This window comes from Anopheles merus, chromosome X (genome assembly GCF_017562075.2).
Source record: "Anopheles merus strain MAF chromosome X, AmerM5.1, whole genome shotgun sequence".
NCBI lineage: Eukaryota > Metazoa > Arthropoda > Insecta > Diptera > Culicidae > Anopheles > Anopheles merus.
Window position 1 is genome coordinate 26,349,007 of NC_054081.1, and position 20,306 is coordinate 26,369,312.

Below are 20,306 nucleotides of genomic sequence, written 5' to 3' on the forward strand. Positions count from 1 at the left end.
TGAAATCATTAAGATTCCATATCGATCTTGGAACAGATCCTGATCCCATTCCGGGACCTGATACCGCTCTCTTTTTATTTGGGACCACAATAGTATCTAAATATGTTTCAGACATGGATCAATCAAGACCAGTAGTATTCATATTTTATTTTATTTTCCCATTGTTTTGTCTGGTCCTTTCGCCAACTCTGATGACTTACCAACATTCCCGTCCCGGGTTCAAACCTCACATGGACCGTCACCATAAGTAATGCGTGTTACTTACCGGGTTGTCTGAGTCCATTTCCAACGTCAACAACAACGTCAACGTCATTGCTTTCATGATGTTTTTCAGCTGATTTCAAATGTTGTATTTGCATCAGAAACATGTTTATGTTCATTCACATGATTTTCAACACATTACAAGCTGGACTGTGTAACTGTGTGTCCGGCATGACCCGTAACCCCTAAAAGAAAATTGTTGCCGTGGCATTTTCATAAATCCGAACCTAAAGTGGTGGCTTCCTAAAGTAGGACACTATCAGACTTAGTGGCTTCCTGGACAGTTCCTTGGACCACTCATCGGAAAACTTTTCTTCACTCGTCGTAGATGACATTCGTTAGCAATGCTTCCGGCAAACAGAATAGGGCGATATATTGGCAGTTCTCGAAAAATCACGTATAAAAGTATGTACAGTCTAAACTCATTGATTGAATTTTGATTGACTGCCAACTATTTATTAGGTGCTTTTTAGTTGGCACTTTATCCTTAAGAAACCGAAATTTTCATGAGGTTTTTTGTGAATTTATAAAAGCCAGGTTCTTCTTTATTTCTTCTTTGGTACAACAACCGCTGTCGGTCAAGGCCTGCCAGTGAAGTGAGCTTGGCTTTCAGTGACTTATTGTTACCATAGCAGGATAGTCAGTCCTACGTGTGGAGGCACGGTCTATTCGGGACTTGAACCCATGACGGGCATGTTGTTACGTCGTAAGAGTTGACGACTGTACTGCCAGACCGGCCCTAAAGCCAGGTTCTACACAAATAAAACAGATAACTATTCTCGGGATAACTCGTCATGGGTTCGAGTCCCAAATAGACCGTGCCGCCATACGTGGTGGGACTGACTATCCTGTTATGGAGGGTAATCCTAAAGTCATTGCAAGCCAACCTCACAAGTGGTACAGGCAGGCCTTGACCAAAAACGGATGTTGAGCCAAAAGAAGAACTATCCTAGGTATGTGAATAATACTGTTAATAAAAATCGTCACAATAAATTTGTTTTTCCGGAAAAAGTCGTTTGCTTTTGGTGTGAAAGGACGTCAAATTACATTTTCATTTATATCTTCCATATTTAACGTGAATCGCAAAAAACGACTGTTGATATTATTATGGTAGGCGCTGTACTAACTGTCAACTGATAGATTAACTGGCAATATTTGGCAAAATATCTGACAAATAATATAATGGATTCGTTGTCAATATTTAAATTCTGTAAAAGCTATGAATGCTTCTATTTGATTAACATTTGGCATACGTTGATTGCCTTTTATTTAATATTATTAATAATTTAATTGCTGTGATTCATAGTTATACATTTTTTTCTTCAAGCATGTTAATGTATTAGTATCTAAATGTTGTCTGTCTACCGATTTGTAATATGATTGTGCTACATAACTTCACTAGAAGTGAGCTGGACAACACGAGTTTCACGAACAATCAGAATTGGTTTAGCACATCTGCACTATAAGCTGGCAACATTTTTATGGTAAATTGATTGCTAGTAATCGATTGTTTTCACATTGTTCATCATATAACGTGCTGCGCACGAATCTTTGGTTAAGTGTTGTAGTTTCAATATTCATTACACGTTGCTTGCAATATCAAAAAGATTATGGCCTGCGTTAGTTTTACAATTTTTAATAAATTTAGCTATTGCATACGCATATATTGTGTGTGTGGTTGTGTTTTTGAACAGATCTATGATGAACCGAAATTAATAAATACTTATAAATCCTAATGCTAATTTTAAATATAAAAAAGTAAGTAAAAAATACAGAGAAATCAGTTTTGAGTCGAACATTGCCTTGGGTTATGGTTGAAACATTAAACCTAATGACAGTTATGCATTAATAAATGTTAAATTGAATGAAGCTTAAACTCCAACTGGTTTGTTGTGCAGAAAGATGAATGAGTTATAAAACATATTTCAGGTTAAAACCCTTACAAACACTGCGTTGCTGTGAGTAATTTTGATGTTCATATGCGCATTGTAGCAATATGAACGAGGCGGGATTTTCTCCTCCTCCCGCGTTGTGTGTTTTGGTTAATCACCGCCTAAACTAAGCGCCTGTACAATTCTTGGATCTGCCTTGCTGCCTTCACGAAACTCTTCCAGAGTCAATCGATCGTCGTGGTTTTTATCCATCTGGTCAAATATTTTATCCACTCGCTTTTGTGGTGTATTGTCGTCCTCGCTTTGTGGCTGCTGACCCTATTACAGGAATATATTAAAAAAGCAGGTTAAGTTATTGTAGATTTAAGGACTTATTGGATTTAAGTTTGTTTCAAATGAATAACATACCACCATTTGATATATTGCATCAACAATATTATACATTTCATCCCGTGTTATGAAACCGTCATTGTCTACATCATACAATCGAAACGCCCCTGAAATTTTCACCAACGACATATATTTTAGCTTCAAATCTGATCACACGCTCCATTTTACATTTCTACTTACAATGTAACTTTTCATCCAGATTTCCTCTTGAAGTTATTGAAAGAGCTCTTATAAACTCTTCGAATTCTATCGATCCATCCTATAATCGAAACATAATAAATTTATTAAATAAATTTCAAGAAAATCACGAATAATTTTATTAAAAGGATGAAAAAAGTTTTAATGAAAATGTAAGAAAGATATCTAGTAATTATAAGATACAAATTTTAAAAATGTATTGTAAAAAATGTTGCCCCAATATATTTTGAATACGAGCTCTGGCGAGAGCTTCTCAGTTCGATGACCTGATGCCCACATTCGGATGTACGGCCCCGCTGGGCAAAGCGACGGAAGAAATCATGGCGTTCGGCGAATTTTCTTATGCCTTCCTTTTCTCTCCTACGGCAAATTTGTCAAGCAGCTCGTCGAGCTACCCGTCCTTGACTCCGTCTCATACCCCTCGCCTGAGCACGCTGTCTTAGCTTTTGATGTGTTGGTGCGCCAGACGGCCAATCGCTGTTAGCCGTTGTCCCTGCTTTTTCCCTCCATAGCGCTATCTCTTTCTCGCGTGTGGTAAAAGTTCATGAGTTGCTGTGACGCTTAAAAAAGCCGAACACTGTGTGCAACACTTCTGCCAAATGTGTACTCTTCCGGAATAAAAAGCGGAAAGACGAGTTTTGGCACCTGTAAATGGTAACTGATGACCGGGAAGTAACTGAATGGTAACTTATGACCGGGGGATACTGGCACACAGCTGTTGGGAGATTGAACAGTATACTTAAATTGCCGGCGGGGGGCGGGTGGCCATGGGACCCCTACGATCATCAGTCACAGACCTAAAATTGTTGCCGGCATACAGGGTTCCACACTTTATCTCAAGACCACGGGATCCCTTCCCGAATCTGTCTTAGCCAAAGGCAAAACTGCGGTATGATGCTTGAAAACGTTGATGATACCTGAGTTCATCGGACGCAATGCTGAATCTGCGGCACATTTCTCGAAAACACTGGTCCGCGCCGAGGACATGTGGTCGAATATTTTTTTACACGGATTTTGAGGGCTGACTATCTGGCTACGTGATATTCAAGTCCTGAAAAGACCAGGACGATCGCGTAGGCCGTAATGACAATAATAATAATAATAATAATAATAATATAATATAATAATAATAATAATAATAATAATAATAATAATAATAATAATAATAAATAATAATAATAATAATAATAATATAATAATAATAATAATAATACTAATATAATAATATAATATAATAATAATAATAATAATAATAATAATAATAATAATAATAAAATAATAATAATAATAATAATAATAATAATAATAATAATAATAATAATAATAATAATAATAATAATAATAATAATAATAATAATAATAATACTAATATAATAATATAATAATAATATAATAATAATAATAATAATAATAATAATAATAATAATAATAATAATAATAATAATAATAATAATAATAATAATAATAATAATAATCTAATAATAATAATAATAATAAATAATAATAATAATAATAATATAATAATAATAATAATAATAATAATAATAATAATAATAATAATAATAATAATAATAATAATAAAAAATAAAAATAATATAAAAATAAAAATAATAATAATAAATAATAATAATAATAATAATAATAATAATAATAATATAATAATAATAATAATAATAATAATAATAAAATAATAATAATAATAATAATATAAATAATAATAATAATATCTAATAATAATAATAATAATAATAATAATAATAATAATAATATAATAATAATATAATAATAATAATAATAATAATAATAATATAATAATAATAATAATAATAATAATAATTAATATAATAATAATAATAATAATAATAATAATAATAATAATAATAATAATAATAATAATAATAATAATAATAATAATAATATAATAATAATAATAATAATAATAATAATAATAATAATAATAATAATAATAATAATAATAATAATAATAATAAATAATAATAATAATAATAATAATAATAATAATAATAATAATAATAATAATAATAATATAATATAATAATAATAATAATAATAACTAATAATAATAATAATAATAATAATAATAATAATAATAATAATAATAATAATAATAATAATATAATAATAATAATAATAATAATAATATAATAATAATAATAATAATAATAATAATAATAATAATAATAATAATAATAATAATAATAATAATAATAACGAATTGTGCAGAACTATTTTACATCTTCGCATATTGTTTGAAAATTTTTAACACGTTTCTACACGACTTATGACGAAAAAACAAATGTATGGTCATACCAAAACTATAAAAACACTTTGAAAAACTGGTTTTATGTGCTAACTAACGCATTTAAAAATCGTTCAAAAATATAAATAGCATATTCTAGAAAGGGTTTAAAGAAATATATTTTTGGACGATTTTTAAAGTGTTTTTATAACTTATTGCAAGGTTTATAAGTTTTATGAGAGTAATTATAATTTTTTTAAAATATCAAATGCTTTTGACTGATCACATTTTTGGCCATCTATTGCCGATTCTCAAATGATTAAATATTAGTATTAGTTTTTAAAGTAGTTATCATTAATTTTGAACCATACTTGGATGATATAATTACAGAAAAACAACAACAATACCTAAAATGTTTGTAAAAGATCAAAATGTAATAATTTAAGAGCAATAATAAAAAAACCGCTTTCACCTGGGCCGCGGCACTCGATCATTTACTAAATTTGGCCCTTTGTCTAAAAAATTTTCCGACCGCCGGATTAAAGGATACAATTAGTTTTTAAGTAGATAGTATCAATTTTGAACCATGCTTGGATGACACAAATATAGGAAAACAGCAATAATATTAATCGCATTGCTTGATATCATTAAAACGTTGAGCGCTACGCGTATTTTGCACAGCTTTCCGCTGTGCCGGCAGTTCGTCATAATTCGACCGCGAGCGAGCAGCGCACACGGTACGGCGAACAGTACAATGCAAAACTGATAAGCGAGTAAAGAGCCAGACCATGCACTCAGTAAACATTTCTTTAAAAATGAAACAATTAAATCTCCAAAGCGATGTCTTGATACCTTTGGCTAAATTCACAATTTACTCATGTGGTCAGAGCAATTTGGATCACATCAGAGTGATTTTGTGTTTACGTAGCCAGCTTCGCAAAGCGATCGAAAACTTCAATGTAGTTAGAGAGCAAGAACCAATAATGATAAAGCACCCGCTGCGCAAATTCGAGCAGTTTCCTGCGCAGGAAATGTACCAAAGCCTGCGCTGGCCAGCGCAGATTTTGACTGGTCTCCCGCGCGGGACTTCAGCGATTCCTGCGCAGGCCTGCGCAGGGTTAGCGCCATCTGTTTGCGAAATGGATGAACTATTTATGGCGGCGGAGTAAAAATACGGTCAAAAAATTTAAAATTATTGGCGCCCATTTTCTCGTCCGCTTCTTCTCCCTCCCTCACCCTGCCCTTGCCTTACTTGCGCTTCAGCCCGTGCCTTCCGCCGCCAGCTGATTGGGTGTTGTGGTGTATGCGTTGATTCATGTATGTGCATTGCGGTTGTGTATTGTTATTGGTGGGTGTTAGCATTTATTAATTAGTGTGTGACCTTGAGACGCTGTGGGAGAAGCTGGATTGGGATTCAAAGTGTTATCGGTGTATTGATGGTTTATTTTATTTCGCGCCGCTGCTGATGAGACCATTCGATGCCCCTGCCAATTGAGGGTGAAGAAGCCTATTTCAAACAAGCGTAGGAGAACGTCTAACACTAATCTAATATTTTTTAATTTGAACATGCTTGATGCTTCAACGACCTTCTATGCATCATGTAGCGCAGTGTATAGTGGCAATAAAATATTTTTTTTTAAATATGCCTAAACCTGTCTCGAGTTTTCGGGCCACGACACACACACACATACACAGCGCGGGGAAAGTGATCGTTCACTCTATCATGTCGCGATCCCCCACCCCGCTCGATGTTATGAATGAGGATGCGATTAAAGATAGCTGAACCAGTCTTTCTTCCGATAAGGTAGCCGTAATCGATCATGTGGAAGGCGGGGTGGGTTGGTGGGTGTGTGCTCGCGTGCGCGCGTGTGTGTGTGTTCGGGAACCCCAAAACTGTTTGATTCTGATGCGTGCATTGTCACCGGCTGCGTCTACACACTCCATGCATTCTCAGACAACGCACAGTACGCCGACTACCGCTATCTACGAGACAATACAACCATTTAATTGGCAGCACCATCTTTGTGACCAGCTCTGCTGTTGGGGTATTAAAAAGACAAACCGTCGAAGCAAACGTGCATGTGATATGTTGCACATTTCTTTCCAATTATGCTAGCGGACGCAAGTGGAAACAACATTTTGAATTGAATCCATTCAAAAGAGGATTCTGAATTTGTTTATTACGGTGCGCGTATGGTGCTGCACCTGTCCGTCCAGAATCTGGCGGCTTGTTGGCTTGAGTCGGTATCATGACGCCGAGCGACCGGCAATGCCATGGAATGGGTTTGAATCGGCAGGTTCATGTCCTTTGTTCAAGAGTATTCCGTGCATTTATCGCGCCACGGCGGTACACCCGGCAGCAACAAAGTCATATCAAACTCTTTCCCGGTACGGATGGCATATCAAAGTTCTTTTTCTTATTATTATTCTTGTCATTACGGCCTACGCGATCATGTTGGCCTTTTCAGGACTTGACGTACACGTAGCCGAATAGTCAGCCCTTGCTACGGCGGACGGTTCATACGCGGTTAGAACCCACGACGAGCATGCAGATGTGAGGAATGATGGCGGTGCTGCGGGACCGCTCCTATCTAGCGTGCAACTTGCATACTGCCACACTGTCTCCTGTCCGGTGCATACGCAGCAGGCAGGAGGAAGGATGCACCTTCTCAACAAAAAAACACCGTCATGAACCAGCGGCGGATCTAACGGTAGACGGACTAGGCGGTCGCCGAAGATCTCTAGTATGTAGTATGGCGTATGTTTACAAGTGGGCAGAATATTAGCGGCAAGGGCTCGCGGAAAAATGGTCGTTGGGGCCCCGTGGCGGGAGAACCATTTGCTTCCCCTCCCCTCCCCCCTCATGCCGGCAATAATTGTAGGGCCTGTGACCGATGATCGTAAAGGTCCCATGGCTTAAGCCCCCTCCCCCCTCCCTCCCTCCGCTGGCAATTTAGATATACTGTTAAATCCCCAACAGCTGTGTGCCAGTACCCCCCTCCCCCGGTCATCAGTTACCATTTACAGGGGTCTCAATTCGTCTTTCCGCTTTTCATGAACACCTTCCTTTCCGATGGATCATAACATTCCGGAAGAGCATACATTCGGCGACAGTTTTGCACACACACTCACACTCACACCCATGCGCAGACGGCTCAGCATATCTGTGTAATCTACACCATACGAAAGCAAAAAAAGCTTAGTGTAACAAAGTTATGCTTAATGCTTAACACGTTCAGTTTGATGGCAGGCCCCAGGGACTGCCAGTGAACTTTCCAGTATACTGGTTTCACAATCAGCTTGCGTTCTTGAAGCCGCGGAACAGAATGTTGATGAAAATCAGCGCCGGGTTGAATGTGTTAATGCGAATTAAAGTTCTGCGAATTTCACAGCAAACCCTCCAGCGTGAGCTAGCGATTCCTTAGTTATTCTTACTTGGCAGCGTTTGAACTCATTGGGCTTTTTTGGTTTGATTGGTTGGTTTGAGCTCGACTGGCTGCTTGACAAATTTGCCGTTGGAGAGAAAAGGAAGGCATTATAAAATTCTCCGAACGCCTTGATTTCTTCCGTCGCCCCGCTGTGCAAAGCGACGAAAGAAATCATGGAGTTCTGAGAATTTTATCATGCCTTCCTTTTCTCTCCAACGGCATATTTGTCGAGCAGCTCGTCGAGCTGCCCGTCCCTGGCTCCGCCTCATTCCCCTCGCCTGAGCGCGCTGTCGAAGGTTTGGATGTGTTGGTGCGTCAGACGGCCAATCGCTGTCAGCCCTCGTCCGTGCTTTTTCCCACCATAGCGCTATCTCTTTCTCGCGTGTGGACTATGCTCATGAGTTGCTGTGGCGCCTAAAAATGCCGTTAACAAACATTGCGGCGATGAAGTTGCATGTTCACAAATCAAACTAAAAAAGCGGAATGAGTTCAATTGCTGCAATGTAAACATGACTACGGAATCGCTAGCTCACGCTGGAGGGTTTGCTGTGCAACGCGCAGAACCTTATTTGCATTAACACGTTCAGCCCGGCGCTGATTTTCATCAACTTTCCTTTCCGCTGGTACTGGAAAGTTCACTGGCAGTCCCTGGGGCCTGCCATCAAACTGAACGTGTTAGCATTAAGCATAACTTTGTTACACTAAGCTTTTTTGCTTTCGTATGGTGTAGATTACATAGATATGCTGAGCCGTCTGCGCATGGGTGTGAGTGTGAGTGTGTGTGCAAAACTGTCGCCGAATGTATGCTCTTCAGAAATTTTATGATCCATCGGAAAGGAAGGAGTTCATGAAAGGCTGAAAGACGAGTTGAAGCCCCTGTAAATGGTAACTGATGACCGGGGGAGGGGTACTGACACACAGCTGTTGGGAGATTTAACAGTATATCTAAATTGCCAGCGGAGGGAGGGAGGAGGGGAGGTGGCTTAGGCCATGGGACCTTTACGATCATCAGTCACAGGCCCTACAATTATTGCCGGCATGAGGGGGGAGGGGGGTGGGAAATGGTTCTCCAGCCACAGGGCCCCAACGACCATCTTTCCGCGGGCCCTTGTCGCTAATACTTTGTCCACTTGTAAACATACGCCATACTACATACTAGAGATCTTCGGCGACCACCTAGTCCGTCCACCGTTAGATCCGCCGCTGGTTCATGAAGGTGTTTTTTTGTTGAGAAGGTGCATCCTTCCTCCTGCCTGCTGCGTATGCACCGGACAGCAGACAGTGTGGCAGTATGCAAGTTGCACGCTGGATATGAGCGGTCCCGCAGCACCGCCGTCATTCCTCACATCTGCATGCTCGTCGTGGGTTCTAACCGCGTATGAACCGTCCGCCGTAGCAAGGGCTGACTATTCGGCTACGTGTACGTCAAGTCCTGAAAAGGCCAACATGATCGCGTAAGCCGTATTGACAAGAATAATAATAAGAAAAAGAACTTTGAAGCGCCATCCGTATCGGGAACAGTCTGATGACAGCTCCACAGTACGATTGCAACATTCCCCTAATCGATTGCAAAACTCCCCTAAGTGATTGCAAACATCCACAGCTTGCTTGCAACATTCCCCTACCGATTTGCAACATTCCCCTAAGTGATTGAACTATTCCCTTATATGATTCGAAACCCTGTAAACCAATCCAGAATCCTCTTTTGTATGAGTTCAATTCAAGTTTTGATTCCACTTGCGTCCGCTAGCTGAATTGGAAAGAAATGTGCTACATATCACATGCACGATTGCTTCGATCGTGTGTCTTTTTAATACCCCCAACAGCAGAACCGATCGCAAAGATCGTTATGCCAATCCGATAGTAGTGTTGTCTCTCAGGTCTCACACACACACACACACACACGCACACACACACGCACACACGCACGCACGCGAGCACACACGTACGCACGCACACATGCACACACGCACACATGCACACATGCACGTACGCAGGCACGCACCCGCGAAAGCGCGAACGCAAGCACGCACCCACGAAAGCGCGAACGCAAGCACGCACCCACGAAAGCACCCCCCCCCCTCTCCCTGCATGTTCGATTACGGCTACCGTATCGGTAGAACGGCTGGTTCAGCTTTCTTTAATCGCATCCTCATCCAAAGCGCCGGGCGGGGTGGGGGATCGCGACATGATAGAGTGAACGATCACTTTCCCCGCGCTGTGTATGTGTGTGTGTGTGTCGTGGCCCGAAAACTCGAGACAGGTTTAGGCATATTTAAAAAAAATATTTTATTGCCACTATACACTGCGCTACATGATGCATAGAAGGTCGTTGAAGCATCAAGCATGTTCAAATTAAAAATATTAGATTAGTATTAGACGTTCTCCTACGCTTGTTTGAAATAGGCTTCTTCACCATCGATTGGCATGGGCATCGAATGGTCTCGTCAGCAGCGGCACGAAATAAAATAAACCAGCAATACACCGATAACACTTTAAATCCCAAAATGAACCAGCTTCTCCCGCATCGTCAAGGTCACACTCAATACATAAATGCTAACACTTGCCAATTACAATACAAAACCGCAATGTACATATATACCAACGCATACACACAATCAGCTGGCGGCGGAAGGCACGGGCAGAAGCGCAAGTAAGGCTTGGCACGGAGGGGAAAGGAAGCGAGAGGAAGAGGAGGAAGAATGGGCGCCAATATTTTTGAATTTTTTACCGTTTTTTTGCTCCGCCGTCTGAAATAGTTCATCCATTTCCTCAACAGATGGCGCTCGTTCCGCACCTAAAAACTGCAATAAATACGCTGGCCAGCGTAGTTTCGGCTGAAGTCTAGCGCATTTTTTTGCGTATTTTTTGACACAAAACGACGCAAAAAACTACGCAGAAAACTGCTCGAATTTGCGCAGCGGGGCTTTGCACAGCGGGTTTTCGATCGCTTTGCGCAGCGGGTACCCGCACAACAAAATCGAGCAGTTCATGAGCTCGGTTTCTAGCTCGCTTTCCGCCGAAATCGATCGAGAAAGCGAGCAGAAATGTCCGAAGAACCGATCGAAGCTCTTGATCGATTGAAGCGTTTACGGTCGTTTGAGAGAGCGCGCTGTATGTGTTTATCTCTTTCGAACAAAAAAGCTCCGGTACACGACCGTGTTGGCGCAAAAATGATAGTGGCCGAAAAATAGTTCACACCCATGTTCTCTTTCTCCCCTCCTTCCCCTTTGCTTCATCCTTTCACCACGCTTTATCGTTATTGGTTTTTGCTCTCTAGCTACATTGAGCGAGTGGCTGACAAGTTTTCGATTGCTTTGCGCAGCGGGTAGGATCGACGAAAGACTGTCAAAAATAGAGCAATTGAGAAGAAGCAGAAGAAGGGGGGTTCGTCCGGACATTCCCCCTCGGGAGAGAGGTCAAGTGGTGGCAAACTTGGAATACGAAGATTATTAACTCGGTGGACGGGAAGCTAGAAGGTGCAATAAAATTTGAAACGAACACAGTGTTACGAATAAAAAAACTAGTTTCTTTTATTAATATAAAGTGTAGTTTATTTCACATGTGACCTTCATTAGAAAATCAATTCGAACTGTATTTATTTTTCATTTTAGATCATACAAGAATATATAAAAAAAATCATTACAATACAGGCCGACGATGTTCTTATGAAGAACATGCATTGTCGGTCCCTGAGAAAATACTCCGAGCGGACCTCCGCCGGCACAAGGGAAAGTTCACTGGCGGTCCCTAGGGACAGCCATAGCGCTGAACGTGTTAACCAATAATTTTGTTTCTAAAATTTTATAATGTAATAATTAAAGCACAACGCACCCTTTGCCTCAAAAGTTTGCCGACCGCTGACATAGATCGCATAGATGCCTCCCAAAGGCCCCCAAAATGTGGAGCGTGAGGGGTTCTAAACTTCCAATTGATGCCTTGCTGACTACTTCATGATTGCATATTCTCCTGAAATTGTACAGACTGAAATAGATCGTGTAGTTTATGAAGTTTATTAGCAGCTCCCTTAAAATTTGTCCCATTATCCGAGTTCATCTCTGTTTTCAACCTTCTTCTAGCTACAAATCTTCTTAAAGCTGCTAAAAATGCTAATTTGCTCAAATCCGAAACTAGCTCGAGATGAATTGCTTGTGTAACAAAACACACAAATACGGCGACAAATGCTTTGGTTGGTACTGATTTGCGTTGATCACTCTTCACATAAAATGGTCCGCAATAGCATACACCAGAGATTACAAACGTCCTAGCCTCTGTCACACGTGATGTTGGCAGATCTGACATTGGTTGTGTTACACATGATGGATGTTTAGTTCGAAAACACCACACGCACTGTCTTGCAACCTTTCTTATACTGGATCTAGCCTTAATTAACCAAAACCTTTGCCTTAACGTAGTTGCTAACAATTGAGGCGCCGCATGTAGATATCTTTTATGGAAGCATTCTACCAATAATGTGGCTAACTGACAACCCCTCGGTCTAACAATTGGGCGTTTAGTATTGGCATTTAATGTAGATCGTTCCAGTCTACCACCTATTCGAATCAAACCAGTTTCATCCATATATGGACTAAGTGTTGCGAGTTCTGAACGCCTGGCGACCGATTCGCCTTCTTTTAAAAATTTGATCTCTACTGGATAATGCTCGGTTTGTAGTACTCGACAAACTGCTCTTTCTGCTCGGTATAGTTCCTCAATCGTCAACGCACTTCCCTTCTCTTGCTTGCATTGGTTAAGTCGACTCTCAATATAATGCAAACAATATCCGAGAACTCTTCGAAGCGTTGTATACGATGATGTTCGACTGAACAAATAACTACAGAAGCTTTCTTCCGTTCCAGTAGAAACTAGTTCTACCGTCACCCGTTTTTCTTCGCTGGTTGTTTCTCCCTTAGTTGGAACGCCTGGCCATCTCTCCATTACTTCGCTCAACCACTGTGGCCCCGACCACCATAAGGTATTCTCCGACAATCTATCTGGCTCACAGCCTCGTAACACGAGGTCTGCTGGATTCATACGGCCGGTACATGTCGCTAGTAACAGCCTTCTGTTAACTCCTGAATCTTTGCAACCCGTTTAGCCACTAACGTTTTTCAGTGATTATGTGGTGCGTTTATCCAGTGCCAAACGATCATGGAATCAGTCCACAAATAGCAAACTCCCTTAGCCATATTTGCCTCCTCATTGTTTGATATAATCTACTAGCCAACAATGCTCCACACAATTCCAACCTAGTAATGGTAAGCCTATTCGACAATGACGTCACTTTCGATTTTGACATTAGTAGCGATACCTCATTCTCTCTCCTTACCTCTGCGTTTCTCACGTACACCGTTGCACCGTAACTTCTCTCAGACGCATCACAAAATATGTGATACTGCCATTCGCCATCCATAAATAGCCTTCTTGAAATACGAATCTGTTCCAATCTATTAAGTTGGTTGAGGAAAACCTTCCATTCTATTTGCATCGATTCTGGCAGCAGTTCATCCCACGACCAGTTTTTTTCACTATTTTTTTTTATAGCTCAAATTGTTTTTAATAATAGTTTTGTTGTAATTTTGATCGGATCTAGAAAGCCTAACGGATCATAAATCCTTGCCACATCGCTCATAACCGCTCTCTTCGTGATGGGGTTTTCAGCATCTAGTGGTGGGATTTGTATACGAAATTGATCCGTCCCAGGGATCCAAATCAGCCCTAATGTTGACACATCTTCGTTATCCACATTAAATTCATCTGACTGTGTGCAACCATCTTCTGGAACATGGTATAATGCTTCCAACGCGTTTGAATCCCACGTTCTTAGCTATAAACCTGCCTTGTTCAGCATCGCTGACACTTATTTAACTATGTCCTAAGCCTGTTCGACATTGTTGGCTCCGCTGATAAGGTCGTCAACGTAAAAATCATAACGCCATTCTTGTGCCTTACGAAACTCATTTTCATGATCTTCAAACACCTTTCTCAGCGTTCTGATGGCCAAGTATGGAGCACATGCTGTGCCGTAGGTTACTGTTTGAAGTTCGTATACCTTGACAGGTTCGTTTTCGTTTTTCGCCATAATATTCGTTGAAGTTTCCTATCCTCTTCTTTAGCTAAAATTTGCCGATACATTTTTTCGAAGTCTGCTATCATGGCTACAGCTCTCATTCGAAACTTCAACAAGATCAACAAAATATCGTCCTGTAATTGTGGACAAATCATAAGAATGTCGTTTAATGAATGACCACTACTTGTCTTACATGACGCATCGAACATCACTCTACATTTTGTGGTAGCACTGCCAGGCTTCCAGACTGTGTGATGTGGCGTGTAATAAAAAGCATCATTTTCTATAATTTGTTCTGTTGGCAGTGTTTGTAGCAATACCGCACTGATACGGGTATGGTCCGACACTTCTCGAAGGTACATGAGCATGTTCCTTAGCTTCGCGGATGACATCGACATCATCGGACGTACAACTGCGGCGGTGTGCAAAGCGTACACCCGACTGAAACGCGAGGCCGAGAGGATTGGATTTAGGATCAATGCGTCGAAGACGAGGTACCTGCTTGCCGGGGACTCTGTACGTGATAAAGCCCGACTCGGAAGCAGAGTATCAGTTGACGGGGACGATCTCGAGGTGGTAGAGGAGTTCTGCTACCTCGGTACGATCGTAACTTCGGATAACAACCTAAGCAGCGAAATCCGAAGGCGCATTGTTCAGGGAAGCCGTACCTACTACGGGCTCCACAAACTCCTGCGATCCAGAAGACTCCAGCAACACACGAAATGCACCATATATCGCATACTGATTCGTCCGGTAGTCCTCCACGGGTACGGGTCTTGGACTATGCTAACGGAGGACGCCAATGCACTTGCCATTTTCGAACGGCGGCTGTTAAGGACTATCTTTGGCGGTGTGTGCGAGCAGGGCGTGTGGAGAAGGAGGATGAACCACGAGCTAGATGAGCTGTTTGGCAGTGCTGATATCCTGACGGTAATCAAAGCCGGAAAGATACGATGGCTGGAACGGACGAGACACGGACTCATGCCCCACCAGGAGGCTGCTCGTCAGCGACCCGTTCGGCACGAGGCGTAGAGGAGCACAGCGAGCTCGTTGGCTGGATCAGGTGGATTCGAATCTGTCGGAGATCGGATGCAGCAGTGGTTGGAGGACTGCAGCCCAGGACCGAGTTTCCTGGAAACGGATTAACGACCAGGCCATGTCTACTAGACGTGCTCGTACATGAGCATGTCAAGAAGAAGAATATTTTCTCCAATTTCCTTACTAAACTCACAAATCAGCGACATGTGTCCCATGGTCTCATATTCACTCATGAAATTGTGATATTCCTTCCGTAAAATAGAATAGACTTTCATTCGCCTTTCAATTGCCAAAAATGTCTTCAGTGCATTTGATTGAGGCACCTATCATAGCATCGTGTTGAACTATTTTTCGCAATTCAACTATGTATCTTCCTTCTCTTGTTCGAGACGTAGAGCTGGGATACAACTTCTCTATTACCTGTTACCTGCAATTACTTGGATATTGTTTTCCTTATCCTTACTCTGCTCCCTGTCACATACGACCCAACCAAGCATTGTATTCAATAACATAGGCAAATGAGACGCTAAGCGCAACTGGCCTTGATCCAATAGTTCAACGAATATTTCAGCACCAATTATTGTATCTATACTGTCTGGCTCTGAGAACAATGGATCTACAAGTAAAAGTGCCTCTGGAATGTTCCAATCCTTAACATCCACAAGCCGAGGTGGAATATCCGTGTTTACCTTAGGTAGTACTTGGTAATCTAAACATGTCGTAAAAGGTGTTACTCATGATCTTATGTTCGCAGTCACCATACTGGCTGTCGTTAGAGAGACCGAAATTTCCAATTACAATTCCGTAAGTGGTATTAGTTATCGTCCAAGTCTGTGGCTGATTTTCTACCGACGCTGGTTGCACCATAGGAATAGCTACTTGAGCATCTGATGCTACTTCTCTCATACATATCAAAAAATGATGACCGCCTTCACACTTGTTACAATTGCCTCTCACCTTACACCCCATGACCTCGCCTCAGGCATTTGTAACAAACCCTGCCTTCTTGTACAAGTCGCAATCTTTCGACGATAGATAAACCTTCAAACGCTGTGCAGTTTTCTAACTGATGATTGTTTTGGTAGTACACACATTTCGAAGGATCTTGCGGTGTCATCTGTGCGGCACATGTTATCCATGTACCAGGTGCCCTTTCCAATGTCTTCTCTGCTGTTCGCGGTGTCCAGCCTCGGTGAGCCGCTTAACGTTAGAAGCTGCTGCCTTGGGTGACTGGCTTCGAGAGGATCGAGTTACCATGGTGAAGGGCCGGTCGTTCTTGATTTGTCATTCACAAAAGTTGCTGGTGAGCGAGGTGTCCCACTGATTAATGGGTTCCTCCAACCTTCACGCAAACAATGAGACCTCAAAATTTGGCTGATTCATACAGAGGGGTATGAAGAAGCCTGAGGAAGAAAGGAAAACACGCTGCGATGAGAGTTCGCATTCTGTTTTACACGCGCGCTTCACTAACACCAATACAAATACCGTGCTTTGACGAGCCGTCTGTGAATGTGTGTGTCTTCTTTCAGCGAGCTCAACAACTTGGAGCTGCTCGTCACATCGTGTTGTCTCGCTTACACTACAGCATCGAACCATCGCTCCGTATGTCGCCCCTCCTACGCGTACAAAACCACCAGCAAAGCGCGACGCTTTGCCGTAGATGGCTGTGCGCGTTTTGTTCTAAGTCCCTCGCGCTGGTGTTGTGCGTTGGTGCGCATTATGTTTCGAGCGCCGGTTGTCCCGCACAACAAAATCGAGCAGTTTTTGAGCTCGTTTTCTAGCTCGCTTTCCGCCGAAACCGATCGAGAAAGCGAGCAGAAACATCCGAAGAACCGATCGAAGCTCTTGATCGATTGAAGCGTTTACGGTCGTTTGAGAGAGCGCGCTGTATGTGTTTATCTCTTTCTGACAAAAAGCTCCGGTACACGACCGTGATGATGGCGCAAAAATGATAGTGGCCGAAAAATAGTTCATACCCACGTTTCTCTCCTCCTTCCCCTCTTCCCCATCTTTTCACCTCGCTTTCTCGTTATTGGTTCTTGCTCTATAGCTACATTGAGCGAAAGGTTGAGAAATTTTCGATCGCTTTGCGCAGCGGGTCTTTATCGTCCTTTGCTGGAATACGCATGAATTGTGTGGTGGCCTTCATGTACTCAGGCTATGGCGCGGCTAGAGTCAATTAACTGGAGGGCAACACGCCTTGCCCTTCGTGACTGACACCGATGGCTCGACTGTGATACAAGGTGCCTACTGGTGGGGCTCCTTAAGCTCGCAGACTATATTCAGCATGCCAGGTTAGCATTCATCACCGGGCTTTGATTAGGCTCTCAATAAATCCCGTGGCATGTCTTCAGGCACGGCCAACATTGGTTATCCAATGCTTCAAAATCTCCCTTGTCGGTCTAAAACAATCCTCCTTCAGATTTACAATAATATTTGGTCTTCCGGGAACATATCAGATGACTGGAAAACCTGTTTCACAAATCCCATTCAAAAAAGGGACCCCAAAGGCAATGTGGTGGGCTGTGCAATATTAGATTTATCAAAAGCTTTTGACAGAACTTGGTGACATACAATTCTTGAACAGCTCAATATGTGTGGTTTTGGAGGACGCATTACAGCGTACCTTCAAAGCTTCCTTTCAAATCGCACATTTAAAGTTTTAATTGAAACTCAATCTTCTGATCTGCATGTCCAAGAGAATGGTGTTCCCCAGGGTGCCATTCAATCTCCCACTCTTTTCCTAATTAGTGTAGAATCCCTCTTCCGCCCCATGCCCAGTAACATTAAATGTTTCATGTATGCTGATGATACAGTTCTTGTCTCAGCATCCAACAATAGAACTGAATCACGCCCAACTTTACAAAAAGGAATCAATATAGTTCAGAAATGGTCACGTTGGACAGGTTACACAATTCCACACTCCAAATCCAAAATACTTCACATCTGCAGCAGCAAATATCATACTCTACAACCCATAACATACAATAACCCAGTAATACCAAACACACGCACAGCCGATTTTCTAGGAGTGACTTTAGATCGTCACTTAACATTTAAAGCATACACTACATGGGTCAAATTCACAACGAACGGAATCAGAAGAATATAGAAGTGGTCAATTTTGAGCCTTGATTCTCGAAATCCTTGATGAAATTTGGGCTGAAGCAAAATTATTTGGTCAAGCTGTTAAGACAACGACATTGTTAATACTTACGTTGTTTTCATCGAATACTCTGAAGACGAGGGAAGCAAATTTGCTTGGATCGCCTTGAGGGAAAAATTGTTTATATATCTTAATGAATCCCTGTCAGAAAAGAGAAAAAAGGTCAAAAAGTTAGCAGATTACACCAGTCGTTCTAATTGATTTTAAATGAAAGTATTGAGAATTGTTAAAAAAAAGTAAGATCTAGACGATTTAAATTTATCGCTTAGGCACAGGGTGCAAACCCTGCAACGCCTGAACAATTCAATATCTCGCTGACAGAGTCAATAATATGCTAAAAAAAAACAACAAATCAACTAGCAGAACTTGTTTTTTTATTCATAAACGACGGCTTATATCATTGAGAAATCTTGTATTGAAATTTTTGCATTAAGTTTTCCAGAGGTCCTCCATCCTCCAAAGGAGGATTAGGTTTTATCGAAACCGCACCCACGGCTCATTACCATTTCCGAGCATAGCAACTCCAGTTCCGATCACGGTTAAATAAAACGGTTTAACCGTCTGTAGCCAGAACTGATGCCGGACCGCTCCGCAGATTTTGACCCAACGTTCCCAACACCTCCGACTGCCGAGTAGAGATTTCAGTCGACTCAGGATTGCTCCGAACGGCTCCGAACGGCTATGCACGGTTCCGATTTTGGAATGTTACATCTTTGATGCCTCTGATTTTGTCGAAGGAATAGTATATGTTAGTATTTATACAGCGCCTACCACAACTATATTAGCACTTAGAGATAGCTAAAAACAGAGAATGTATGAGTTTTACAAAATGTAATTTCACATATTTGTATGATTTAAAAAAAAAAAAATTAAAATCATTACTATACGACTTATCACGAAAAAACTAATTTATCGGTCGTACAATAACTATAAAAATACCTCGAAAAACATATGTTTTGTGCTTAACACTTTAAGCGCCGCGTCATATGAAATCGCATGACGGTTTTGTTCTCCGCTGAGCTTCCCAAGCTCCCGACCACGCTGGTTTTCGCTGGTCTTTTCGGGGATAATTCGTTAACGAATGGTCCCCGAGAACATCAACGAAATACAGATAATTTTCGGGGATAGTCAACACACGTGTAGGATGAACCGATGCAAAAAAGAGCTAAACATAGAAATGAACATTCGGATTCACTCTCTCTCCTCATGTTCCAATTCACGCTCATGCTTCATCCTTGATGCTACCAACCACATCGCTAGTTCAACTTCGAGTCATTTTGCCAATTGCGCCACCATATCATTATTCATTATCGTGTTATTTGCTGGTTTTGTTGTATGAAGGGGTACTGATACTAAGTGAATTAAAAGAAATATATAAAATAATAAAATAGCAGATTGCCTATTAAACACGCACTTCTAAAAACGAGTAAAGGGATTTGAAGTTACTGGAGCTGGATGTTTTAAAAATAAAAGAAAACTTTAAATCATCAATCAAAACAATAAAAATGGAATTGAACTCAGGTCGACCATGGTACAAACATTACACCATTACCCATTTGACCATGACTACTTCATAAACTATAATCGTTATCTTTCAGTTTTA

The 20,306-nt window shown here is 41.0% G+C and overlaps 1 protein-coding gene across 7 annotated transcripts in view; it reads right to left on the minus strand.

Moving 5' to 3' along the window:
* Window positions 1-912: 912 nt before the first annotated feature.
* LOC121594777 (frequenin-1) overlaps window positions 913-20,306 on the minus strand; it is a 105,634-nt gene continuing 86,240 nt past the window's right edge. For all 7 annotated transcript variants that reach the window (XM_041918423.1, XM_041918480.1, XM_041918451.1 and 4 more), the window contains exons 4-7: window positions 18,755-18,844; window positions 2,724-2,802; window positions 2,562-2,650; window positions 913-2,471 (exon numbers count right to left, since the gene is read on the minus strand). In XM_041918423.1, the coding sequence (XP_041774357.1) occupies window positions 2,304-2,471; window positions 2,562-2,650; window positions 2,724-2,802; window positions 18,755-18,844 (426 nt within the window). In that variant the 3' untranslated portion in view covers window positions 913-2,303. The remainder of the gene's footprint in view (window positions 2,472-2,561; window positions 2,651-2,723; window positions 2,803-18,754; window positions 18,845-20,306) is intronic.